Raw genomic sequence first — 27,185 nt, forward strand, 5'->3', positions numbered from 1 at the left:
AACGCATATTTTTTAAACATTTTTAAATAATGGGTAAGTACCGTGTTTTAAAGGAGGACATATATTATAATAAAAAATCAATACATAAAATGACATGGCTGTATGGGCATAGTTCCCTTTGCCTTACCCTTCGGGGAAAACCAAATCAAAAAGAAAGTTGTTGCATTTGCCGGCCTAAATAGTAGTCATTTATAATTAATTGTTTTTCCATCCAACATACAGATTTATTTATATTCTCTTTGCCGCGGACTTTTTGGTGGGAACGGGAACGGGAAGGTTGCTTTCTTCATTGAATAATCTAAATAATAAATACGAAGTGGTGTTTTGTGGTTAATGATCACATTAAGTTAGTCGGAAAACATTCCCGATAGTATTATTAAATCGGAATATTCAATAAACAAAGTGTACCTATCTATTTTCGCTTTGCGCCAGCAAGCCGCTTACTTCGTTTGGGGTTTGGAGTAAGAGTCTGTGTGGGGGCTTAGGTTTCATCATTTCATTAATCATCATCAAGAAAAAAAAACACAAGACATGGCTGTATGGGCATAGTTCCCTTTGCCTTGCCCTTTGGGAAAAAAAAATAAGATAAATTTTAAAATTCTAATGTATAATAAACAAGGCTTTTCGGCGGGAAACGGGAACGGGACAGTTGCTTTCTTCATTGAGTAATCTAAATAATTAATACGAAGTGGTGTTTTGTGGTTAATGATCGCATTAAGTTAGTCGGAAGACATTCGCGAGTGTTATTATATTGGAGTATTCAATGGACAAGGTGTATCTGCCTATTTTCGCTTCGTGCTGGGTGTCGCGACGACTCTTTTACACTTGTGTATATCTATCTATAATTATGTATATAATCAAAGAATTATGAATCTATTGTAGGGATGTGAATGCACACATACTAGACTGACGTCGCGAATACCAGTCAGTATGTGTAGATAGGATGTAACTCTTACTCACTCATAGGTTCCTATGTCAGTGATCAGATCCTCAATATGGCTTTCCTTACACCTTTCCTTTCACCTCATGGATACGGATTACTTCTCCATCTGTAAGTTTAAGAAACATAAATGAACTACTGATTGGTGATACAACTACCACCTACTTGGTGACACATCACCCTGCAGAATGTAAGCTTATCTCTCTTAATGACTCTGGCTGAACACCAGCGTATGTGATCTTATTAGTTACTCTTAGGTATTACTTTATGTCAGTTAATTGCCCTCTTATACATGACCCTTTCAATGGTGTGCTTATCAGCACTTAGTTAGCCGAGTAAGACTTATTCATTAGTGTGCATGCCAGCACTTGGGTGGCCAAGAAGGCCCTATTCATCAGTGTGCCCGCCAGCACTTGGGTGGCCAAGAAAGCCTCTTATAACAGTGTGCACGCCAGCACTTAGGTGGTCAAGGAAGACCTCTTCAACGGTGTGCACGCCAGCACTTAGGTGGCCAAGAAAGCCTCTTATAACAGTGTGCACGCCAGCACTTAGGTGGTCAAGGAAGACCTCTTCAACGTTGTGCACGCCAGCACTTAGGTGGCCAAGAAAGCCTCTTATAACAGTGTGCACGCCAGCACTTACATGGCCAAGAAAGCCTCTCATAACAGTGTGCACGCCAGCACTTACATGGCCAAGAAAGCCTCTCATAACAGTGTGCACGCCAGCACTTACGTGGCCAAGAAAGCCTCTCATAACAGTGTGCACGCCAGCACTTACATGGCCAAGAAAGCCTCTCATAACAGTGTGCACGCCAGCACTTACATGGCCAAGAAAGCCTCTCATAACAGTGTGCACGCCAGCACTTACATGGCCAAGAAAGCCTCTCATAACAGTGTGCACGCCAGCACTTACGTGGCCAAGAAAGCCTCTCATAACATTGTGCACGCCAGCACTTACGTGGCCAAGAAAGCCTCTACATTGGTGCACCATACTCTTAGATGCAACCTGGCCAAGAAATACTTCTTCGATTGCGGGCTACTCATTTGGACAACGGTAGCCAAGGAAGGCTTCTACAATTGCAAGCTATGCATACAGACAACGTCTCTAATTGTGGGCATTACTTATTGATGCCCCTAAAGTGTACTCATCTATCTTCAAAAGTCGCATTGCCGGCCGGCCATTTTAAACACAAGTTATTAAACAGAATTTGGCATCATCGTTAATAAAATTATAGTCAAATTAATAAAAGGGAGTTATATCACCACTACGTAGCTTTGGTAACAGCATCAGCGGGACTTTCTGCACTTTTTCACTCATATAAAAGTTAAACTCACTTTAACTACTTTCTTAGAAAACTAGCTTGTCAAGACAAGATTTAAGACATAGACAAGATTCACTTACTGATAGAAAAATTAGCGGGCTTCCGTTTCGGTGTTGCTACTTGTGACATTCCATATTTAGAATCGTGACTCATCGTCACGACACTCCCGACGAACGAAGAATTTGAGGGACATCGTGACGGCGACAACCAGCCTTCGTCACGACACTCCCGACGAACGAAGAATTTGAGGGACATCGTGACGGCGTCAACCAGCCTTCGTCACGACACTCCCGACGAACGAAGAACTTGTCATAGTAGGGCGACCAAGTTGGCCGTCCATTCCCTTATCTATTCCAGGGCTCTCGTGGCAGCGGCACGCACCGGTCTAGACTCATTATCATTCTCTTGTTCATTAACATCATTTTCTGATTCATTAACAACTTCAGTAATATCATTTTCTGGTTCACTGACAACTTCAGTAACCCCATCAATTATTCGTTTAGTGCTGTCTCTTACAGTTTCCATTTCTATATCATTATCTTTATTTTGTATATTAGTAATTACCTCTTCAGGAATATCTATAGGCCTTGAATCATTCACAGAACCAACTATTCTTGTTCTCTTTAGAGTTTGACCAATATTTTCAGAACTATTCTCAATATTCTCATTATCAAAATCCTCAACTTCAAGCGGATACAACTGAGTGATTGCTCTCGTATATATCTTGTTTCCAACTTTAACATTAGCTACTCTACAAAATCCATCTTTGCTTGTAGTAAGTGAGACTATTCTACCCACTTTCCAATCTTCTCTATTTTTTGTATCTCCTTTTATTTGTACTACCTGTCCTTCTTTAGGTAATAACTGAGACTTAATTCTTGGCTCCTTTAATGAATTTTGAAATCTTTCCCGAAGACTAGAAAGGTATCGGTTCATAAACATGTCTTTAAACTCATCCAGAATTACTAAAGCTCTTTTCCAGCCTTGAATCAAATCTTGTTTCGTTGTTGTGCCTTCAATAAGAATGTCTTTATTATTTGTTGTCTCTGTCCTGATACATTTACCCATCATCAAAAAATCAGCTGGTTTCAGTATATGCACCATTTCTGAATCGACACAGGTAAGTGGTCTTGTATTTAAAATAGCTTCAATTTCTTTAATAACTGTATTGATTTCACTGTCATTTAACAAATGTTTATGCAATGTTCTCTTCATACAATGCTTTACTAGACTCACTAGTCTCTCATAAAAACCACCAAACCATGGTGATAACTGTGGTATAAATTTCCATGTAATTTTATTCTCTTTACAGTATGGATTGGTTAGAAGCTCTGATATAAGTTTGAATTGTGAAGCATTGTCTGAAACTATCAAACCAGGAGTCCCTCTTGTAGAAATCATTCGTCTTAGAGCAAGTAGCGCTTCTTTAGCAGATAAATCTTGTACCATTTCTAGATGTATAGCTCTTACAGCTAAACAAGTGAATAAACAAATCCACCTCTTGGCAACTCCATTTTCAGTCTTTACTAATATTGGTCCTAAATAATCAAGTCCAGTAAATGTAAAAGGTGAACTATAGTTCACTCTTTCAGCAGGAAGTGCAGGAGTAGGCGGAAGTTTGAATGGACCGCCTCCATGCTTGATACAGCTCGAACACTGTCTTATAATCTTTTGAACTTGAGCTTTACCCTGTGGTATCCAGTACAACTTCCGAATTAAACTCAATGTATGATTGGCTCCAACATGGTAGTTGTCTTCATGTATTCTCTTTATTAAACTATTTGTGAAGTCACAGTTCTTGGGCAATAAAATTGGGTATTTCATGTCAAACGACCATTCAGTATTTTCAAATCTTCCTTTGCTTCTTAACAAACCATCATCATCTTTAAATAATCGTAGATTACGACTTAAAGCAGTTTCTTTCATATTAACCTCATCAGGAAAATAAGTTTCTTGTATTCTTTTCATTTCTTCTATTTCTTTTGACTTACTATCGTGTTTACTAGTTTTACTTTCTTCTTTATTATTAATTAATGACTTTGTAACTTCATGAACATTCTTTGCCATTTTCATTTACTATACATACTACAGCTGCATAAGCCTTCGTTGATGCATCTGTGAAACAATGTAACTGATTTTCTTTACTTTCAAAGTCCTTTGTATAATATCTGGGTATTTCTTCCTGTTCAGTTTCTAAATTATTATATATGTTTCTCCATTCTTCAAATAATTCTTTTGGTAACTTTGAATCCCATTTAATTTTGCTTTTCCACAGATCTTGCATGAACAATTTTGGTGACAACAACGATGGTGCAACAAATCCACATGGATCGTAAGTAGAAGCAATTGTCCTTAAGACTCCTCGTTTAGTAGTTTGTAAGTCAACATTGTTTGGTCTCAATTGAATTGTATCTTTGTTTGTATTCCAGTCTAAGCCGAGAACCTTGACAACTTCTTTGTCAAGTACATCTGGTATCTTCTCTTTAAATTCTTTCGAGTTGGAACTCCACTCTCTTAGATTCATAGTTATCTTCTCAAATTCTCTTTTTAAACTGCTGTATAATGTAATCGCTTGTAATGTCGTCTTCGTCCCGGTAACCAAATTGTCTACATATATGTCACCAGAAACTTGCTGTACAGCCTTATTAGCCGACTGCATTAAATGGTATTTGATAGTAGCGTTTAACAAGAATGGACTAGATATGACCCCAAACGGTACTCGACAAAAGCGAAGGTGTATAATATTGTCATCAGTAGCTGCTTTCGTTATATCTTTGAGCCATAGAAATCTAGTAACATCTTTACTGTCATCTTGAAGTCCAATTTGTAAAAATGCCTTTTCAACGTCTGCTGTTATTGCTGTTTTATGAGATCTGAATCTTATCAATAATCCTGTTAAATCTTCTAGTAATACTGGTCCAGCTCGAAGACATTCATTGAGACTAACTCCTTGTTTCAGTTTTGCTGACGCATCATATACAATACGAACAGATTTTCCAGGTGTCTTTACTCCATGATGTGGCAGGTAATGTATGGTATGTATACTGTGATCTATTTCATCAGAGGGAACAGCTTCAATGATTCCATCTTCAAGTTGGTTTCTAATTGTCTCATCATATAACTTCAATGTGTCTTTATCCATTCGTCTTAATAAATTGATTAATCTTCCTGTCACTAGTCCAAGATTAGTAGGTAGAGTAGAAACATTATTATTCCATGGCCAGCATACAAAATATCTCTTGTCCTTGTATTTTGTGTTATCATTAAAGTTCTTCATAGCTTCTTCCTCTTTAGTAGTGTTGGGAGAGTCAGTAATTCCAATACATTCAAGGTCCCATAAGTTCTTCAGGTGCATGTTGTCTAAAGGTAAGTCCGGTTTATTCAATTTTGTTTCTTTATTCGACTGAAAGTAAGTAATAACTGATAAATTATCTATAATTTTCTTTTCTGTTTTCCCTGTCAACATCCATCCAAATTTAGAATCCACTAAAAATAAGTTCTCACTTATCCGTTTCTTTGTTGTGTCTATAACCGTGAAATAATAGTCATTGCCGATGAGGATGTCCACTTGGTCACCAAGTGAACCATCGTCTGCCAAGATACATTCATTCTTCCAATGATAAAGTTCTTCTCCAGGATAACTAACATGCTGTGCAATGGTTGGTACAACATTGGCATACAGTACGACTTCTTCGTTAGTTCTGGTAAGTATATTTAATTTCACTAATGGACTATCATATTCCAATGGTTGATCAGTTCCGAAGGTGAAGACGGAAAGATGGTGTTCTTCTATTACAGCTAAATTCAATTCAGTAGCAATCCTCTTTGTTACATATGAACGCTGACTGCCAGAGTCCATAAGGATCCGACAATTCACTTTGTCGCATTTATTTTCATTTAATACAGTAACTACTGCTGTCTGTAACACCGTTGTAGAATTTCCAGATTTGACTGAAGTATTTGTATGCAATGTTTTCACTTTCACAGAATCACAAACTTTTGGACATAAAGCTCTGTTATGCCTTCCTCCACAATGTATACATTTTTTATTTATTTTACATGTCTTACTCCAATGACCTTGAACAAAGCAATAAAAGCATCGGCCCTTTAATTTAATTTGTCTGTCCTTAATAGTTCTTACAGTCTTACATTGATCATTGTAATGTGCTCCTGAGCAGAAAATACAATTTAATCTTGGTTTTTTCATGTTTATATCTTTCTCATATGAATTTTCAAATTTTCTTTTATTAGGAAGCATTCTATTATTATTGTAATTATTATTCTTGTAGTTAGGAGCAAATCTCATTTTCATTTTCCAATCCTGATGTTTATCCTTCAAATTCTTAATACATTCTTGGATCTTAAACCTTCTTGAACCGCTTGACGGGTTATGTTGGTTCACACTATCTGTACCGTGGAATGTCTCAACCGTGTAATGTCTAATTTCCTTTTGACTTTTCTCTTGAGCAATTCTATTAGCATCCTCTCTTGCTGAAATAATAATCTCTAATTGTTTTCTCATATCTTCAATAGAGTCTGTCTTTAACAACATCTTTAACTCATACACTATCTCTTCAGGAAACTTTTCAATAATAATAAACCGCAGATGGTTATGGTTAGTATTCTCACCAAGTGAATTTAAAACTCGTAGATGCCGCTCTACTTCATTAAGAGTTCTCCGACAATCTTCAGCAGTCTTGTCCGCAGCCTTAATTTTATATAAGGCAGCATAGTGAGCATCAATTATGTAATGTTCCTTACCATATCGTTCCTTAAGAATCGATACAGCAATCTCATAGTTTCTATTTGTAGTTTCTAATCCTTCAACAGCTCTCTTCGCATCTCCAGATAATGAAGCCTTCAAGTACAATAATTTGTCCACGTCCGGTAAGTGTCTACTATCAATATTTGATGTGAAATGGTCCCAGAACTGTTGCCATTGCAACACATCACCACTAAATTCAGGTAAGTTCAATTTTGGTAATTCACTATAAGTAGCTTTATTTGACCGTTCACTTCGGTCTTCACGCAAATCTTTTAACTTTATGGTCAACTCTATGAGAATTTCCTCGGAATTTAATTGAATAGCACTAAACATTGAGATGTCATCAGCAGATGGTTCGATACTTAATCGAAAATAATTGTTTAATTCAGTTGAAAAACGAGAATGAAGATTTTCCAATTTCTTGGTAGCAATTTCTGCTTGCTGTTTGTCAATATCACTTATTTCCTTTTGTAAGAATGTTTCGCACTGTTTCGTCACAATCTCGATATGATTTATTATATCTTGGAGTCTAGAAATTAGCAATGACTCCATCATTCGTAAGTAGACCGGTATATGCCAACAAGATTCTTAGCTGAAAATATTTACACACAGTAAGTATTCAAACGTCAAACCTATAGATTCTCTCTAATCGTAATCAGGTAAGTATTCTATTATTACTCTTTACGACAAGTACATTCATAAACTTATAATTCTTTTTAGCTAGAAAATTCAAAATATAATGGCGTCGGTCCATAACAGAGAAAACTCGACAAAAATAATTATCGTAAGTACGTATGTATGTACCGACTATATTCCATCATAAAACAAGCTCATTACTTGCGTTTACAATGTAAAACAACTTCAATATCACTCATGAAAACTGATTATACGATATTTAGATACACAAACTTACTGCATCAGCCATGATTACAATCTTACAGTTTATCTTACGAAAATCTCGAAATATAACGATATCTCAACAAATTCTTTTACTCACCAAGTAAATCCAATCACAAACTATGAAACTATTCACTATTTAACTCTTAACACAAGGTATTTTATTTAAAATAAGAACTTTTCAATCTCTGTATGTCAAACTTTTCTAAAGAAAACGAGCAAAGTAATGTTGCCAACATCACGTTAAAATATTCCTCTCTCGTGAATATACCTTAAAAAATATTATGTTGATTTCTTAACTCTCCATTAATAGCGTATACCATTAAATAATACACACAATTTTTTCTTCTTATTTATACGTAATTCAGTTTACAACAACCAAGAATTTCATACAAAATTATGAACTTCAACTTAGTATTATTTACCCACTCGTAAATATTTTACCCACTATCGGGATCATTTTATTAAACAGCAACACTGAGGTTCTTTCTCTCTCGTTCTCGCGAAACAGAAATAGTATTTCCGGTGCATTATCTTTACACACCAATAATCATAAATTCACGTCATTTGGGAACACAAATAAATGTAAACAGCATTATAAATCATAAAATCATTTTCTATAATGAATTACAACACATACAAACACAATATCTCGTAAATAAAACATCATTTGATCATAACTTGTTTCGCCGCTTTCTACCACAATGGCGTCGTTTCATTCATCAAATTTTCGTATCATTTTTCTACAACAGAACTCTTTTACGTACCTTTTCTGTCAGACAGCACATATTTAACCAAAATATGAATCTTCGTAATCATTCTAGAATGTCATCGTGTCTAGAATTATGGATTCACCTCAGATTTCTTTTCATTTTCGTTCGTAATAACCACGAATATAGACCAGTGCCGCCATCTAGTGCCCTTTTACAGTATTACTGTCAGATGACCAATTTTGAACATTTATTCATTTTCATCATAAAACTTGTCTTATATGCCTTTACAACTCTTGTCATGTATATTATTTTCTACTCATTTTATTTAGGTAGCTTACAGCCTCATTTACACATGGATATTCTTATTTATAACCAAGCAAATGCCAATTATAATGCTATCACATATGAATTGTAAACATCATCATATCAGAATAAATAAAGGAGAAGGAAAGCCACATTTACCACTCTTAGATCTGACTGACATTAATATCCCAGCATCTCCATGTCGCGACGACTCTTTTACACTTGTGTATATCTATCTATAATTATGTATATAATCAAAGAATTATGAATCTATTGTAGGGATGTGAATGCACACATACTAGACTGACGTCGCGAATACCAGTCAGTATGTGTAGATAGGATGTAACTCTTACTCACTCATAGGTTCCTATGTCAGTGATCAGATCCTCAATATGGCTTTCCTTACACCTTTCCTTTCACCTCATGGATACGGATTACTTCTCCATCTGTAAGTTTAAGAAACATAAATGAACTACTGATTGGTGATACAACTACCACCTACTTGGTGACACATCACCCTGCAGAATGTAAGCTTATCTCTCTTAATGACTCTGGCTGAACACCAGCGTATGTGATCTTATTAGTTACTCTTAGGTATTACTTTATGTCAGTTAATTGCCCTCTTATACATGACCCTTTCAATGGTGTGCTTATCAGCACTTAGTTAGCCGAGTAAGACTTATTCATTAGTGTGCATGCCAGCACTTGGGTGGCCAAGAAGGCCCTATTCATCAGTGTGCCCGCCAGCACTTGGGTGGCCAAGAAAGCCTCTTATAACAGTGTGCACGCCAGCACTTAGGTGGTCAAGGAAGACCTCTTCAACGGTGTGCACGCCAGCACTTAGGTGGCCAAGAAAGCCTCTTATAACAGTGTGCACGCCAGCACTTAGGTGGTCAAGGAAGACCTCTTCAACGTTGTGCACGCCAGCACTTAGGTGGCCAAGAAAGCCTCTTATAACAGTGTGCACGCCAGCACTTACATGGCCAAGAAAGCCTCTCATAACAGTGTGCACGCCAGCACTTACATGGCCAAGAAAGCCTCTCATAACAGTGTGCACGCCAGCACTTACGTGGCCAAGAAAGCCTCTCATAACAGTGTGCACGCCAGCACTTACATGGCCAAGAAAGCCTCTCATAACAGTGTGCACGCCAGCACTTACATGGCCAAGAAAGCCTCTCATAACAGTGTGCACGCCAGCACTTACATGGCCAAGAAAGCCTCTCATAACAGTGTGCACGCCAGCACTTACGTGGCCAAGAAAGCCTCTCATAACATTGTGCACGCCAGCACTTACGTGGCCAAGAAAGCCTCTACATTGGTGCACCATACTCTTAGATGCAACCTGGCCAAGAAATACTTCTTCGATTGCGGGCTACTCATTTGGACAACGGTAGCCAAGGAAGGCTTCTACAATTGCAAGCTATGCATACAGACAACGTCTCTAATTGTGGGCATTACTTATTGATGCCCCTAAAGTGTACTCATCTATCTTCAAAAGTCGCATTGCCGGCCGGCCATTTTAAACACAAGTTATTAAACAGAATTTGGCATCATCGTTAATAAAATTATAGTCAAATTAATAAAAGGGAGTTATATCACCACTACGTAGCTTTGGTAACAGCATCAGCGGGACTTTCTGCACTTTTTCACTCATATAAAAGTTAAACTCACTTTAACTACTTTCTTAGAAAACTAGCTTGTCAAGACAAGATTTAAGACATAGACAAGATTCACTTACTGATAGAAAAATTAGCGGGCTTCCGTTTCGGTGTTGCTACTTGTGACATTCCATATTTAGAATCGTGACTCATCGTCACGACACTGGGAAGCCGCTTCATAACTCAAAAGTTTATGCGGACTTTTGAGTTAATTCGTTTGGGGTTCGGAGTAGGAGTCTACTCCGAGGGTGGGGGCTTAGGTTTCATCATCATCACCTTTCATCATTTCATTAATCATCAAGAAAAAAAATACGTCAGACATGGCTGTATGGGCATAGTTCCCTTTGCCTTACCCTTCGGGGAAAACCAAAACAAAAAAAAAAAAAAATGTATAATAAACAAACATCACAGACATCATGACAGATCTAAAACTAACGAAAATCTTTTTTCTTTTTTCTATTTGACTTATTTATGAATTTTAATCGAGAAAACGTGATAATAAGTTCGACAGCAACCAGTTCAGGTCCCCGAAACAGCCCATTTCAGGCCGCGTATATATGGAAATACTACTTCAACACGTCCCAGCCTCGTCATTTTTTAACGTCCTCGTTAAAAAAAACGTCCTAACCTGAACTAATTAACCTAACAATAAACACCACGCGTAAATATAAGTCCAGAAATGCGCTGCAAGTCGTCTGGACTGGGCGCGAAAACAACATAAAATTCGATTAGCTGCTAAGTGTCCCGCATGCTATCACCAGCTGTCACTGACATACGTATGAAGTCCTGCGGATTTTATTGGAACTAAATGACAAGTCATAATAATTATATGCGGATACTGCGACATCAGCGCCGTGCTTGCGGGACGTCCTGAAGCGCTATTACATCTTTCAAACGCGATGCGTCAAAGTTTGAACCGACGCAATTTAGGAAAAATCTACCTTATTATTACTGTACTGTGATCGTTATTTGTAAAATCATACAATACATATACACAATTCTTTATACACAATATAATTATTATGACATATTGTGGACTTTCCGGTAGACCTACAAAAATGGAACAATTCAACCATACGTTGTTTTGTTATATCTCAATGGGCTCAGGCAGCGTTTTCGCCGAAAGCTCCAAGTCGGCTATATTTGTAACGATAATTATGTTTGATATTCATCATCATTTTTGAACCATTTTATACAAACAAAAAATACTTGTATAAATTATATACCCTAAAGCACGCCCATGAATCACTCTACTCATTGGTGAAAACCGTATGAAAATCCGTTCAGTAGTTTTTTAGTTAGCCGCATGTTCACTGATGCGATTAATGCCTGTTAGAATTTTACAAAATAAAAAATACGGAAATTACGGAAGGTACTTTAGTGCAAAGTACATTATTGTATAATTATAATATTACTGGTAAAAGTGATACTTTTTGAAAATTCCGTAACAAATAAACGGGTTCGCCAAATTCAATTGTAAAAAAAAATACAAAAAGTAAAAACAATTAAAACATGCACTTGGGGTTTGAACCGTGAAACTTAAGAATGGCGGCGACTGCTTTACCAAATGCGCCATTTAGAAGTTAGAAGTAGACTTCAAATTATGCATCTCTTTTAATAGCTAACCTAGTTCGCATGTGTGTGTGACAGCTTCGTGTTTGTACACAAATTGAAATGACACCAACTTTTGATGCAATGTTTTAATATGATATCTGCAGTAAATACTTCAAAATTGTAGCTTAACTTAAAGATAATGTATGTAAGATTTCGCCACCTAACGTTTCACTGGGTCAGAACTCAACACTAAACGAATAAATGGAAAAAAATACGAAAAATGCAGAAGTAACGCCATCTGCTGACGCAGCGTTACCTAGCTGACTGACACGCATCACCTTAAAATAATAGAATTGTACTTATATCCAGGAACGGAAATAAATGAAGATCAATAGGTCCCTTTCGCCCGATGTTGCATGTCTACTTGCGCTTTATTTATTGAAGGTAGGTATCACGAATCATGGTGTTGGAATTTTGTCAATAATTGAGAGCGCTCCGGCAGCCGGTATTGTATGTTTATCCGTTGCCATGACAACAAAGGTAAACCACACCTAGTCGCCAGCCCCAATTTTTCGTTCCAGTGAGCGCTAACACGGTCAAAGTTTATTTTTATTAAAATTAACTTGCTGTCACTGTGTGGCAGCTACTGATAACATCTTTTGAATACGCTAGCAGGTTTCTAACTTGTTTATAATATCGCCTTTAATTTACTAAAATGCCCCAAATGGTGTATAGATAGTAAAATTACATTTAAGTACTTAAGTATTGATAGCGAATGGTGGGTTAGTGGAATAAATTATTTTAGTTGTGACTGTGACAAGTACTTCTCTGTGTGTGTTTGTTCAATCATAATTTCACGAACCTTTGGTGACAGTAAGTAGGTACTTACTTAAATTATTGTTAAATCAAAAGCACATTTATTAAATTCTTCAATTCAATTAAATTGGCACTTATTTTTAGGTATGTTAGAGTAAATATTAAGATGGGATCTGTGAAAGTTCAAAAAGAGTGAAATATCAAACATGGTGATGGAAAAGGGTGGAGCCCTAAATACAGTCTGGTGGGTGCTGTCGCTCACACGCATGGTCTACGCTGGGATCGCCTGCCTCAGCAATCCATGCCTTCATGGTATATGCATCGATGATATTAATAGGTAAGTATTTTAAATATAGATTTAATTATTATTATATGTTATTATAGCCTGTGTCAGTATTTATTAAAAACATCATAGAAAGGAAGCTACAAGGAAAGAGAGGAAGGGGAAGACCAAGAAGGGCTTACATAGAACAAAATAAAGAGAAGGTGAAAGTCGTGTAATGAAGTGAAGGAATTGGCCTTTGATGGAGAAGAATGGAGAATGCTACACCAACAAGAGCGTGGCTCTTAAATTAGTGATGTTATTATCAGCCTACACCATTCGACTGCAGTGCACACGCCTCCTTCATCCCTTTTCTCCACTACTACCCGTCTTAATAAATATATCGAATAACCCTCCTTTTGGGTAAAAAGAAAAGTAAATATATATCTACTATTATAATGTATAAGTAATAATGTATTGTAGCAAATAAATACATATAAGTAAATTGACTTAGGTACCTACTTAAACTAAGGTAAATTATTCCATTACTTACATAAAGGTTATCCCTGTTTTATTGCCCCTGAATAAACAATTTATACCTACAGTTTAGCCTTCACTTACAAATTACAATGATGCTTACAAAATCCTAGGTACTTACTTACAGCAGGCACTGTGGTATATTGCCGTGAAAACACTTACTTATTGAAATAAATTGAGACTCGGGACTAAGAGTTCTTTCATTTCCAGCTTATCTGTTGTGGAACATGGTAGAGTATCTCCCTACTTTTCTGTACTCCTCAAAAAGTAGAGGTGTCTCTGTCCAGCAGTATAATTCCCCTTAGATGTGTGTATAGCTACTATAGGCATTTTTATTATTGCCAATATGAGACTATACATACCTACATAACTCACGACCGAGATCTGTTATTACCAACATGCTTTCAGCACATATGCCTGTTACTGTGTGGATGGGTACACGGGGGTGCAGTGCCAGACGAACTGGGACGAATGCTGGTCAGACCCCTGCCAGAATGGAGGCACGTGTGTGGACGGGATCGCTACTTACAATTGCACCTGTCCTGATGGATTTATTGGTTTGTTGAATACCTATCTAATAGGGTAGTTTCCAACTCAGTTACTTTTTAAGTTTTTACCAAATGTCAAAACACGAAATTACTATGGAATTTGTACGAAAAAGCAACCTGTGATGTGAACTACTCATATTAAGTAATCCCCGGTAGTTGCGGCGATACAGAAAAGTAACGGTGCCCGAAGAACGTAAAATATATACGACCCCGACGACCCGATTACGAATCATCTAGCCGCGACTACTAGCTAGACAACAAACACTTCAGATCCCCGATACCGACCCCGCCAGCGTGTTCGACGATTTCCCCCATTCAGCGCTTATCACTGTTGACCCTCTTGGGTCGATTAATTCTTTCAAATATTACCCTCTCAGACGACGCCCTGACCCGAGGTTCGCGCCCAACTGAGCACCCTCAGACTGGTTGTCTAAAATGTTGTACCGAGTGAGAGCCCTAAATAGTTAATGCCATTTGCGACAAATCTACAATAAGTCACGTCAAAAAAAAAATCATAGTACTTACATATAATATTGTTAAAATATAGTATGATAAATATAAATTGTATCACTGACTAATAATTAAGTACCTATGTTGTCCTCTCTACGAGTTGCAGTGCTCTTACCGGGGTCTATGTTGATACTATAATACTTACTTCTGTATTTTTACAACACCACAATTTGTACGAACACATGGTCGCAATAAAACATTTCTATTTCTATTACCTAGATATTTCTTCCAGGCGACAATTGCGAGACGAACTACAACGAGTGCGAGTCAAACCCTTGTATGAACAACGGCACATGCATCGACCTGACCAACGGCTACGTGTGTTCCTGCGTGCCCGGGTACTCCGGGGAACACTGCGAGGTTGACATCGCTGTGTGTAATAGTACGGAGGAGGTCCGGTGCTATAACGGCGGACAGTGCATCGAGGGGCCCGGGTTCAAGTTCTACTGCAAGTGTGCTTCAGGTATGCTGTAACGTCAGTATTTACTTGCCAATTTTCGTACCATAATATAGGTACCCTAATTTACAATAGTAAGTATACTTACCTACTAAGTACCTACTATAAGACTTTTCTAATAAGTCCATCGAGCGGTACGGAACAAAAACTACCTACTTAATCTTATTTTTATGTATTTGTGTAATGTACGTCATTTGCTGTCGAAACGAAAAGCAGAAGATGCGTAGGTATACATCTTAATCCAGTAATCTACGTTTTATACGGAATCTGAAAAGATGTTTCTACAACAAATCGATTTACAGAGTCAGAACTTAGTTCAAAAAAGTGAAACAACCTTGACAAGCAGGAAAGTGATTTGACTCGAGAACTTTTACTTTTGCTTTGTATTTGCTTCCGCATTACAAAGCCCAGTGGATTAGAAATCCGGTGTTCTATTTTATTTTATTTGTACTTAAACTTATAGTTCAGTTTGGCCTAATAAATAGTACTTGTTTACTTGTTATTGTATTATGAAGGAGATGTAAAACGTGGTTCTAGTCTGTCTACCCTGACGGTTAACCAAACGTGAATATTATAGAATAACCGTAGAAAAGAGTGCTTCAAAATTGTCTCAGGGGAAGTAAAAAAAAAACAAATCTTTGTAAAGTATATATCATTTATTATTCTTTTTTAGTTATGTTGGTATCATTATAAGTATGTTTATTGCACCAGCTCGTGCTCCAATACATAATCTTCTTTTACCCTAAGGTTGCCTGGCAGAAATTGCTGTTTAGCAATAAGGCCGTCTATTGTGCTTATGTTTTTATTCGTATGTTAATGTCCTTTGTATATGTCGTTGTGCAATAAAGTATTATTGATTGACTGATTTATTAAAGGATGGACCGGATCGAAATGTGAAGACCAAATCGACGAATGCGAGTCCAACCCTTGCCAGAATGGAGGCGTTTGCATCGACATGCACGCGGATTACATGTGCGCCTGCACTTATGGTGAGTACCTATAACTTTAGTTAAAGTTCGATATTACAGGTACTTTACGAGGTTACTATATTTTCATAGAAAAGACATCAACGCGCGCAGGAGTTATTTTCTTTAGTTTACAAAGTACTTATCTTCGTCCCTTAGAGATGAGCAGTTTCTAAAACAAATTAAAAAAAAAAACATACATAGGCGACTATATCCCAATCGGGGTAGTCAGAAGAACATCCTGCGCGCGATAAACTAAGTACCCACACCGAGCTTTCTGTTAGACCAACGTGGTAGGATTAAAAAAACATCTTTAATAATGCAACCTCTTAAAATTGACATTTTCAATAAATCGCTTAATATAATGTACTTTATTGCACTTAACAACTAGTTACATCACAAACATGAAATGAATATTTACAAGGGACGACTTCTCTCTAGGAGAGATCTCTTCCAGCCAACCCAGAGGTAGTAAAAGAATATTTGCGGGAGAATAAAAAGAGGTGCAATATATGAAATACATTATAATAAATATATCTACATATACGTATAAAACCGTTTCTCTCTCTATTAAAGAGCTGCGCTCTTGTCGGTGAAGTAACCGCCATTCCTCTCTTCTTCCCGCCAAAACCTTCACCTCCCGATACGACACGACCTGCACCTTCTCTTTTATTTGTTTACTATACCTAAAACCGTTTACTTAAACATAATAATAACTATAATATCTACCTCGTGAATATCCCATCCATCCAGGTTTTACGGGCCAAAGCTGCGAAGTGCAAATCGAGTTTTGCGCGACGGACACTTGCAGCAACAACGCGCTATGTGTGGTAGAGGACGGGCTGCGCGTCTGCTACTGTGTGCCCGACTACCACGGGGAGCGCTGCGAGCTGCAATACGACGAGTGCTTGCTGGGACCTAGGTATACTAAAACATACTATTATCGATACTTTATTGAACTCTTTATTCTTCTTCTATCGTGTGGGTTGTGAGGTGGAGTACCAACCTCATCAACCCTAGTGTCAGTGCCGCCAAAGGCCCCTGACATGGCTCATGTAACGACTACTTACTTACATCAGTAAGTAGTAACCGGGACCAACGGCTTAACCTGCCTTCCGAAGCACGGATCATCTTACTTTTTGGACAATCAGGTGATCAACCCTTTACTGTACACAATAATTAAATTAATGACAAAAAAAAACAAAAATAGGTACAAAAGGTGGACTTATCTCTAAGAGATCTCTTCCAGCCAACTCCACATGGCGTGAGAGGCCAATAAAAGTGGGAAGGCACTAAGTGTACAAAAAAAAATCCCTAGTATAATCCTATAGATATAGGAAGCCATGTTTTATGTAGGTGGAAAACGGCGTGCAAGTTAGCTACATTGTGTTACACTGGTATATTTTGGCACAGGGGAATATTTTTACCTGTAATAATGAACAAACACATTCGATTTTTTAGAAAACTTACTTATAAAATGATTGTGATTTTAATATGTTTGTTACATGCTCTTTATAGGTGTATGAATGGTGGTACCTGCATCGACGGTGTTGACAACTTCACCTGCTCGTGCCCGCCGCAGCTAACAGGCCCTCTTTGCGAATGTCTTATACTAGACGATGGAACACACGACTGCGAGTACGTCAGCCCTACGCCTTCGCCTAATGCAACACAACCAACTTTCACCACGCTTATAGACGGATTTACAACCACAGAAATAATCACTACCTATGCCATATACAATGATACTATACCACCCACCACCACATTTATACCTGACACTGAAACTACTATAGGTTCAACGTTATTTGAACCTCGAACAACAGAAAGAGCCACAGAAATATCTACAGCTCAAAGCGAAATTGTTACTGCGACTGAAATTACTACTATTACTGAACCTACAACTTTAACAGATGTGACGGAAACGTTTGAAGCAGAGTCTAGAGAAACGATTGAAACTGATGACCATAAAGGAGAGACAACGACAGAATGTCAGGAAGGTTGTGCTAAAGGTACAGAATTTACAGCCAAACTGCCTCGAACTGATGAAGACACTACGACTAGTTTTGCAACTGAACCAACACAACCACAGTCTACCTCAACGGAACCCCCAAAGCCAACTGTACCTACAGTAGTGGATACAGGAACTACTGTATCAGAAACGACATCAACCTCGCCATCGCCTTCTTCAATAACTGAAGTAACATCAACTCCAAAAATTGATACGACAACGGAAAAAATGTTCACGGATACTCCAACGGAACATGCTGCCACAGATATACCCCTACCAGTGACTACTACTGAAGCTATGGATGTTACTACAGGATTAGACAATACTACATATCTTTATACTACTACGCCTTCTGATTGTACTGAATCTATTTGCAATAAACATGGAACATGTACTAGTACAGCACATGGCATTCGAGTAAGTATAAAAATAAGAATCTCAGGTAAGTACGTAGTATTATAGAGATAATATTCCAAACTGTTGTTGTTGTTATCTTTCAGTGCCACTGCACCTTCAATTATAGAGGACGATTCTGTGACGAGAAAATTTCAATCGTATCAGCAGCTTTCGGCGGCAACTCGTACATAACTCACAGAATTCAGAATACAACCACGATAGCCATAGCATTCAACGCGAAGACACTAATAACAGACGGCCAAATAATGCATGTGGACATTGCAAAAGGAGTGTACATGCAACTTTATATGAATTCTGGCCTTTTAAAGTTTAAATTCTCCTGTGGCTACCAAACTATGCTTTTAAGTGAGCTGAAGACGTTCGTTAATAAAGGGTATCAGATGAAAATTGAAACAAGGTAAGTAAGTGGTAATGAATTCCTGTTACTTACTGAAACCCTTTCCTGACTTTCCGTGGCATTCTCTACTATTAAGGCTATCATGAGACGGACTGCACCGCAGCAACCGCACGCCGTCGTATCAGCAGCAACCGCGCGCAATCACTATATTCAATTGCATGCAGCTGTACGTTTGACTACATGCAGTGTGACTTCAACTTCACGCGGTTGACTGCAGTCGTGTGCAGGCGATATGGACTGCATACAGTCGTGACTTTAACTTTACGCAGTTTCAACAATTCACAGCAATCAAGTCTTTATCGCTATTAGGTAGGTACTTACTTACATTGATACTTATGACTCTTCTAGATTGGACCTCTATCTGAACGAGCAACACTGCAACGCAACTCTTCGCCTCAACGACACGGTGGCAATGAGCGGGGGTCAAGTCGCCAATATCTCCTCTTTGGACTACAACACGACGTTTTATTTAGGAAACTCACCAGAAGGCAGAGACGCTGAAAGTAAACCCTTCATAGGATGTATCAAAGACCTTATGGTATGATTTTCGAAAATAAATAATTTGTGCAAGATGATTCTTGAATTCTTTACTTTCAATAGGAAAAATCGAAACATATCTCCCACGTTGCTTAATCATCTCGATGGATTTGTATTCTGACATCCACTCTACCGTATGAGAGGGATACCTTAGATATGATTCTTAAAGGTGATATCATTTTCTTTCAGGTGAACGATGAAAATCGGGATGTATTCGGAGACGCAATAAATGCAAGTGAAGTAACTGAATGTTCTTCATTATCTTGTCTATCGTGTCCTTGTCATAATGGCGGATCTTGCAGCGACTACGGCGATGGATACACTTGCTCCTGTGCTAATGGGTTCGTCTTAAAAACCTGAAAGTGATAGAATGACAATGTCACTCATCTTTCTTCATCGCTGGTTTTGCACGTCGAATATTTTGGCAAACATGACTACTTACTTAATTATTTTCTTTCAGTTGGACTGGGGATCATTGCGAACAATCCGTATGTGATCATAATCCCTGCAAGTCTGGAGGCAGTTGCGTGAGGCATCCTGGAAGCGGCTTCCTCTGTCTCTGTCCTTACGGCAAACATGGAATATTCTGTGAATATAGTAAGTGTTAACAGTTATAGTAAGTACCTACTCAATTAACTCACAGCAATATTTCTATATCAAATAACATCATTATCGATCGAATAAAAAAATACAGGCAAAGAGCCTAGAGTAGGATCATGAATATTTTGTGTGTGCAATTATTTTGAATGGTCTAAACCTTTTAAATTATCTTCTATTTCAGACGTGGAAATAACTCGTCCATCACTCGCCCCAATAACAACAGGAGTGTCTTCCTTTCTCGTCTACCCACTGTCTCCCTCTGTAATAAACTCTGATCGTTTTGATCTGCGCCTGCGCTTCCAAACTCCCGACATGGATCAGATCGCACTGCTAGCGTTTGTCGGGCAGAAGGGACGACATGACTCCCGCAGTCAACATCTAGCCTTAACGTTTGTGAAGGGGTATTTGATGCTAACCTGGAATATGGGAAGTGGTGAGTGAAAATTCTCTATTAGTCTGCTGTAAACCGGGTTTTGCTTAGAAGTTGGTAGAGAAGCGCAAGCTCGATCACTTTCAAATGTCAAAATTTTTACTTGATGATGCCAATAGGTGGCACCTAAACTTCGGCTCAAAAAGTGTGGCCAACGCAAAATGACCAGTACTTAGTGGTTATAAAGCACTCAAGATCCACGGCAGCACTTCCATACCGCACGTTCCTTTTTTTATATGACCACCTATTTTTCTGTATCGGGTATTTTAATTCGTTTTCAGGTCCACGACGCATATTTACGTCTCGCCCTCTCAGCCCCCGTCGAGGAGGCCACACAGTGCGCGTGTGGCGGCGAGGTCGTTCTGGTGGACTCAGCGTCGACGCCCGCCAGAATGTCACTGGCAACGCGCCTACCAGTGACGCTAAGATGGCGTTGTTACCTTATATTTATATTGGTGAGATGATCAGTTTAAGTACCTACTTTATACTTAGACCCAGAGAGCAAAGTAACTGACCTTATAAGTAAACTCACGTTCGGCAGCCGGTATCGCTTGCGATAGGTACCGCCTTATGTTCGGATGTTCCTCATACCTACTTAAATCAACATGTTTCAGGAGGACACCCATCTGAGAACTTCCACGAGCTGCCTCATGATTTGCCGCTGCACACGGGGTGGAGGGGCTGCGTCTGGGAGGTGTCAGGGCAGGCCATAGGCTCGGGCAAGGCCGTGTCAGGCCGAGGAGTGGGCCAGTGTGGTGTGGCGCAATGTACTTCCAAGTCTTGCAACGCGCCGAGAGGAGTTTGTATACATTCTCCTGCTACTTATGGGTAAGTTATTATTACTTTTGGTAGTATTTGATCAGTAAGGTAGGTACTTTACCTACTTATCAGTTATTCAAATACTACTTATTAAGAAAGCCTATGATGGTTATGAGCTCTCATAATAGACAACGGCTGTCCCCATTCATATTATCAAACATGTCGACTAAGATAAACGCTATTAGAAACTCACGCCACGTGTAATGACTGATGGGTAGCAAAATGTAACCTGTCAATCCTTACGTTTGGTTTCAGGCTTTGACTCTTCCAAAAAGGAGTGTGAGTTTTGTGAATAAGTGAGATTATTTACTTATTTAACATAATCCAACAGATGCATATGCAATGAGGGGTGGTTCGGGCCGACGTGTTCCGCTAAGAAGAGTCCATGTGACCGCTCAGTAACAAAATGTCTCGGCGAATGCATCCTCACGGCTGATAAAGCGCAATGCGACTGTCCTTATGGGAAGACAGGAGTCAATTGCGAACTAGGTACGATATTTTATATTTTAAAAACATAAGTGGATGTCTCAGCAGGTGATAGCCCAGATGGTAGAACGCTTCTCTCATTTCGAGGCCGCAGATTCGAATCCAACACAGGCCGAATTTGTTTTCGAAATCATGATTGGATCACGTGCTCAGCGGTGAAGGGAAACATCGTCAGGAAACCCACATTCCCGAGAAATGCATTTTCAGAGGTTTGGGCTGGTTTTCCCTCGCGGGTTGGAAGGTCAGACAGACAGTCGCTTCTGTAAAAAACCGGACCTGTCAAATCTTCCGTAGGAAATATCTATGTAGGTAGCCCAAAGAGAAACTGACGTTATTGTTTGTACAATACTGATATGGATGTCTTATAAAACTACACACTTGAAAAGAAAAAGACACGAGAATCTCTATGTATTTTGACTGATTTGTCTCTACAAATTAGACTAAAATAACATAAGTAATCCAAGACTGCCAATTTTGCTGCGAGCAATATAATTCCGCCTTCTGATTACCAGACCTGATCCCAACGGACGTTCTCTTCACGGGCATACGGTCCTTCGTCCAGTTACTCCCACGCCTCATGTCCAGCGTGAGTTTGTCGTTCGAGGTGGAGATCAAACCTGCCAAGGAACGCGGGCTGATTGTATTTGCGCAGACGCCACACTTCTATACGTCATTGTCGCTGCAAGGAGGCATGTTGGAGTATCGATGGACGGGTAATGTGCTTTTTAAATTGGTTGTATTACGACTATTATGAGGAGTCTAGTTTAAAAACAACTTTATTAATTCGTCAAAATCTAATGCGTCCTTCGAGCCGGATACATTTAGTAAAATGTTAATTGAAGTCGATAAATATTCCTTGTTGTGTTAAAGAAATTCTAACTTTTTATCATACTTAACAAAAAAAAAGTAGGTACTTATACATTTTTTTTCTTGTACATAATTTGTGGCTTTGCTAAGAATAAACTACGTTGTTGCTATTTCATTACGTCCTTCGAGCCGGATATGATCATCTCAAATTCAAATCATACCTAAATCTTTTATTTACTTCTCAGATCAATCGTCTGGAGTGACATCTCTCGTCCGCAGTAGCGTGGTTCTATCCATGTCTCAATGGCATAACGTGAAAGCGGGTAGATACGGGAGTCGCCTATATGTATGGGCAGACGGTTCCCTTAGTACTGAAGCTATGTTAGCTCATGCTTATCCCCATACACAGACGAATGCAACTGTACTGATTGGTGAGTGAATTTTATGGTATACTATGGTCTTGAACCCGCCTGCCGTCGCCAACCTATATTGGGCTGGTTTTCTCTTCGCGGGTTGGAAGGTCTTCTGTAAAAAACTAGACCTGTCAAATCTTCAGGTCAGATAAGCGGACCCCGTGAAAAATCAAGATAATGCTAGGGAAATGATGATGTTGACTAAACCCAGTGATGGAAAGCCCCATCCTCTCTATTTTTCTTCTTCCTTATTGCGTATTAAAATAAAATGAGGGGTATAAAGAGATGATTGGTAAATCGTCTATGATTTATTGTACGATAATATCATATCTAGGTCGAGACTCTAAGTAGGCGTAAGTATCAAGTTTAATAGGAAAAATCTTCAAATAACCTAAAATATTTACTTTAATTTCTCCACTTTTTTGCTTTTTTGTTTATGGTAAGTACTTAAATGTTAATATTTGAAAATTATCCCTTTGACACATTACTTTGACTCAGGAGGAGCAAAAGATTTAGCGTCTCTACCATTCGACGCAATGTCCGGAGCTCCAGAATCTTTCACCGGTTGCATCAGAAACCTTCACATCAACAATGTGCTGCTGCCTTTGGAAAGGCATAACATTGAAGGTAGGTAGTGATTTACGATTATTGGTAAGTAATTAGCAATTTCCATTAATATAATTAATAATTATAATAATAAAAAAGTTTTCCCTGTTCTCTTTTACCTCCCTACTCCTGTTTCACTCGCTATCTACATTAAATAACCCGAGTCCACTAGTAGTAATACATGATATAATGAACAACAAGTGAAAGTGTGAATATGGAAAAATATGGTTGCCGACCTTACCTAGCCTTTGCAACCTTAGCAAAAAGGTCGCTTTTTCGCCGTATTATGAAAAGATTTTAATGTTCTCCAGGGGCACAAAACCTGGGCGACTGCGACGGCACACCTTGCGGAAGCGAGACTTGTGGCGGCGGAGCGTGTATAGTCGAGGACGGTGTGGCGCGGTGCGCATGCGCTTTGAGCGGCGGGGGCCCGGCGGGCGATGAGAGCGCCGGGGCCACGGTGGGCGCGCGCTGCCGGCGGGCGGCGCGCTGCAGCGCAGGCGCGTGCGCGCCGCCCGGCGGGCGCTGCCGGGCCGGCGCCTGCGTGTGCGCCGCCGGACACGCCGGCGACAACTGCCGCACCAGTTAGTATACTGTACTGTGTGTAGCTTTAAAACTGGCGGTTAACAGATCTATTTTAGCAATATGCAGTAAGGCCGCCTTTGTACACTTTAGTTACTGGTAAATTTCCTGTAAATGTTTGCGCAATAGAGGTGACATAGAAGACGAAATTTTTAATTATGTGATCGTCTAAGGAAGGTGATTTTAGAATACTTAGTCAAAATAAGTGGTTCCCATATTACAATCTTCGAACCGATTAGTGCCCATTTGTAGCGTATTATTTAAATCCTAATTTATTTATTTTTCAGAGATCAATATAACAATACCTCAGTTCAATGGAGACGGATTATTATCTGTGGGTAGACGGAACTCCCTAGAACGTCAAACTGGTGAACAACGTATTGGTCCGACATTGGCGAAGCCGTCCTATATTGCTTTGAATTTTACTACAGCGGAACCCAACGGGTTGTTAATGTGGTACAATATGGTCAGTATGAAATAAAAACGCAAAACATTCTCTGATAACTTGTCAAGTTAACATTTTTGTGAGTAGTTTTATAAAAACGATTTCCGAGGCAAAATTATCGCTACATACTATTTTTTTCGCTTAACGGTTTCGCAAATCTGTTTTTGTTCACAGGGTGCCAATTTCTTCGGTATCGGCCTCGAGCACGGATACCTAAAAGTGGCCTGGTATTTCCATCACGACAACTCTTCCATTGAAGTATTTAATATGAAAGGAACGAAGTTTCCAGAACCTTCGAGATATCTCTCCAGAATGGCCCCGCATGCGGGTTTCCTGGGTGATGCAGAATGGCATACTGTGATTGTGAGGTTCGATAGGAAAAACATAACTGTAATGGTTGATCAGCTGGTAGCTTACGTCGAAGAGCCAGGTTTAGCGACGGAAATTGACTACGACGATGTAGAGTTATTTATAGGTAAGTTGGATACAATAAGGAATTACTGAATTTGCAGACAGTTTTGACATGTAAACTGATTACTATTGCGGATTCGTACAAATAACTACTTAACGCCGTCGCAGATCATATAATACTAACGTAAACGTTAACCCTAAAGAATGCCCAAAATAGTATTAAGCAGCATGAACTCAATAGTTTTCGTCTCTAACTATAACCATGTATGAAATAATCTACGTTTCCTTAGCGTCATTGTCATCACATTTTCTGTTCTGAGGTCATCACAGTTTAAGGTGTAATTCTCCATGATGGCTCCCATTTATTATGAGCCTGACGCTGTCGTCATCATCATCAGCCGTACGACGCCCACTGCTGGGCATAGGCCTCCCCCAAGGATCTCCACGACGATCGGTCCTGCGCTGCCCACATCCAGCGGCTTCCCGCGACCTTCACCAGATCGTCGGTCCACCTTGTAGCGGGCCTACCCACTGAGCGTCGTCCGACACGTGGTCGCCATTCCAGAACCCTTCCACCCCAGCGGCCATCGGTTCTCCTTGCTATGTGTCCTGCCCACTGCCACTTCAGCTTTGCAATTCTCCGAGCTATGTCGGCGACTTTAGTTCTCCTGCGGATCTCCTCATTTCTGATTCGATCGAGCAGGGAAATACCGAGCATAGCTCTCTCCATTGCCCGCTGAGTGACACCGAGCCTCCTCACGAGACCCATAGTAAGCGGCCACGTCTCACTGCCGTAGGTCATCACTGGCAACACGCACTGGTCAGACTTTCGTCTTGAGACACTGAGGTATTTGACGCTGTCAAATGTGGTCTATTTTTTTAAAAAAGGCAAATTTTGTAAGACTGCTTATATTCCTAAGTGACATAGGCTACAATTTGATAATCGGAGTCCACGCGGACGGAAAGCCAGTAAATAATAATTTTAATGTTTACAGGCGGTATAACCGAAGAAGACAGTGCCACAGCAAAGAAGACATTTCCATACAACTTCAAGGGTTGCATCGACCAGATATCCACGAAAGAGGACTCCTATATCACTAATTATATTGATATTTATAGCGAAAATGTTAAGTCGTGCCAACTATTCCCGTGAGCCTGCGTTTCAGGTAATTTTGTATTAAGTTGTCGCGTTATAAACACTTCAAATACTCAAAGTACAAAACTTTTCTAGTCTTTATACGACCAATTGGTACCATGTTAGTTGTGTATTTTTAGATTTATTGTCTACCATTGTAAATAATGTGCCTAAGTACAACTCTGTCCTCCAAAAAACTAGTAGAATCTATCACTGATGTTTGGTATTAGTAGAAAAAAATTAAACATTCTTCGTACACAAAATATAGTTTTATTGATATATTCATGTTTAATAAATTGTATACATAACATCATCAAATATTATATTATAAACATATACATTTCGTTATACGTCACTAATTCAAACACAAATACAATATGAGATGTTATCCCCGTTAATCATTATAACCATTAAAATGTTTAGTCTCAACACTGTAGTAATTTCCTTGGCATACATGTTCAGTACCCAAACATGCCCTTACGCGAAGCTCATCGACGTGACATTTATTTACACCTCAATATAAAGCAAGATGTACATTTATAAAAGTTGTAGAATTCATTAGGCCTATTTACAAGTGGAATAAAGTTGGAATGCTTGACTGCAGTACACAATTTAGCTTGATCGGTGTATTGTACAACATGTAAAACTCGTTAGGAACATCGATTCCTTCACAGTTACTATACGACATCATAGAATATCGATAAATTCCTAAAAAAATAAATATTATAATATTAAGCGATAAAGAATAAATAAATTGTTAATTGCACATTATTATTACCATAAAATTTTCGAAAATTAAATATTTGCTTTGTAGCTGCAAGCTGTGCTTGCGCCTTCTTTAGA

The 27,185-nt window shown here is 38.9% G+C and overlaps 3 protein-coding genes across 5 annotated transcripts; 2 read left to right on the forward strand and 1 right to left on the reverse strand.

Annotated features, from left to right (window-relative positions):
• Nucleotides 1-913: 913 nt before the first annotated feature.
• Nucleotides 914-6,594, reverse strand: LOC126368907 (uncharacterized). The gene is made up of 2 exons (XM_050013146.1): nucleotides 2,342-6,594; nucleotides 914-1,049 (listed from the first exon to the last, which is right to left on the reverse strand). Exon 1 carries the CDS (start codon nucleotides 6,571-6,573, stop codon nucleotides 4,309-4,311), a length of 2,265 nt encoding a protein of 754 aa, XP_049869103.1. The 5' UTR covers nucleotides 6,574-6,594; the 3' UTR covers nucleotides 914-1,049; nucleotides 2,342-4,308.
• On the forward strand, nucleotides 1,043-10,759 carry LOC126368914 (uncharacterized). 3 transcript variants are annotated; one of them, XR_007566641.1, is made up of 3 exons: nucleotides 1,043-1,312; nucleotides 1,538-1,852; nucleotides 9,784-9,824. XR_007566641.1 is itself a non-coding variant. In XM_050013159.1 (3 exons), exons 2-3 carry the CDS (start codon nucleotides 1,583-1,585, stop codon nucleotides 10,402-10,404), a joined length of 801 nt encoding a protein of 266 aa, XP_049869116.1. In that variant the 5' UTR covers nucleotides 1,043-1,312; nucleotides 1,538-1,582; the 3' UTR covers nucleotides 10,405-10,759. The 3 variants fall into 3 exon arrangements, 1 of the variants encoding a protein (XP_049869116.1); XR_007566642.1 differs by having other exon boundaries at nucleotides 1,538-1,672; XM_050013159.1 differs by lacking the exon at nucleotides 9,784-9,824 and adding an exon at nucleotides 9,874-10,759.
• Nucleotides 10,760-13,117: 2,358 nt separating this feature from the next.
• LOC126367361 (protein eyes shut) lies at nucleotides 13,118-26,605 on the forward strand. Its single transcript, XM_050010860.1, has 21 exons — nucleotides 13,118-13,304; nucleotides 14,175-14,323; nucleotides 15,057-15,287; nucleotides 16,157-16,270; nucleotides 17,000-17,168; nucleotides 17,765-18,674; nucleotides 18,758-19,071; nucleotides 19,420-19,609; nucleotides 19,798-19,949; nucleotides 20,069-20,205; nucleotides 20,390-20,641; nucleotides 20,920-21,093; nucleotides 21,253-21,466; nucleotides 21,789-21,946; nucleotides 22,456-22,656; nucleotides 22,996-23,181; nucleotides 23,662-23,790; nucleotides 24,081-24,353; nucleotides 24,639-24,817; nucleotides 24,971-25,271; nucleotides 26,203-26,605. The coding sequence occupies exons 1-21, from the start codon at nucleotides 13,174-13,176 to the stop codon at nucleotides 26,358-26,360; spliced, it is 4,722 nt and encodes a 1,573-aa protein (XP_049866817.1). The 5' UTR covers nucleotides 13,118-13,173; the 3' UTR covers nucleotides 26,361-26,605.
• Nucleotides 26,606-27,185: the final 580 nt, after the last annotated feature.

This window comes from Pectinophora gossypiella, chromosome 1 (genome assembly GCF_024362695.1).
Source record: "Pectinophora gossypiella chromosome 1, ilPecGoss1.1, whole genome shotgun sequence".
Taxonomy (NCBI): Eukaryota; Metazoa; Arthropoda; class Insecta; order Lepidoptera; family Gelechiidae; genus Pectinophora; species Pectinophora gossypiella.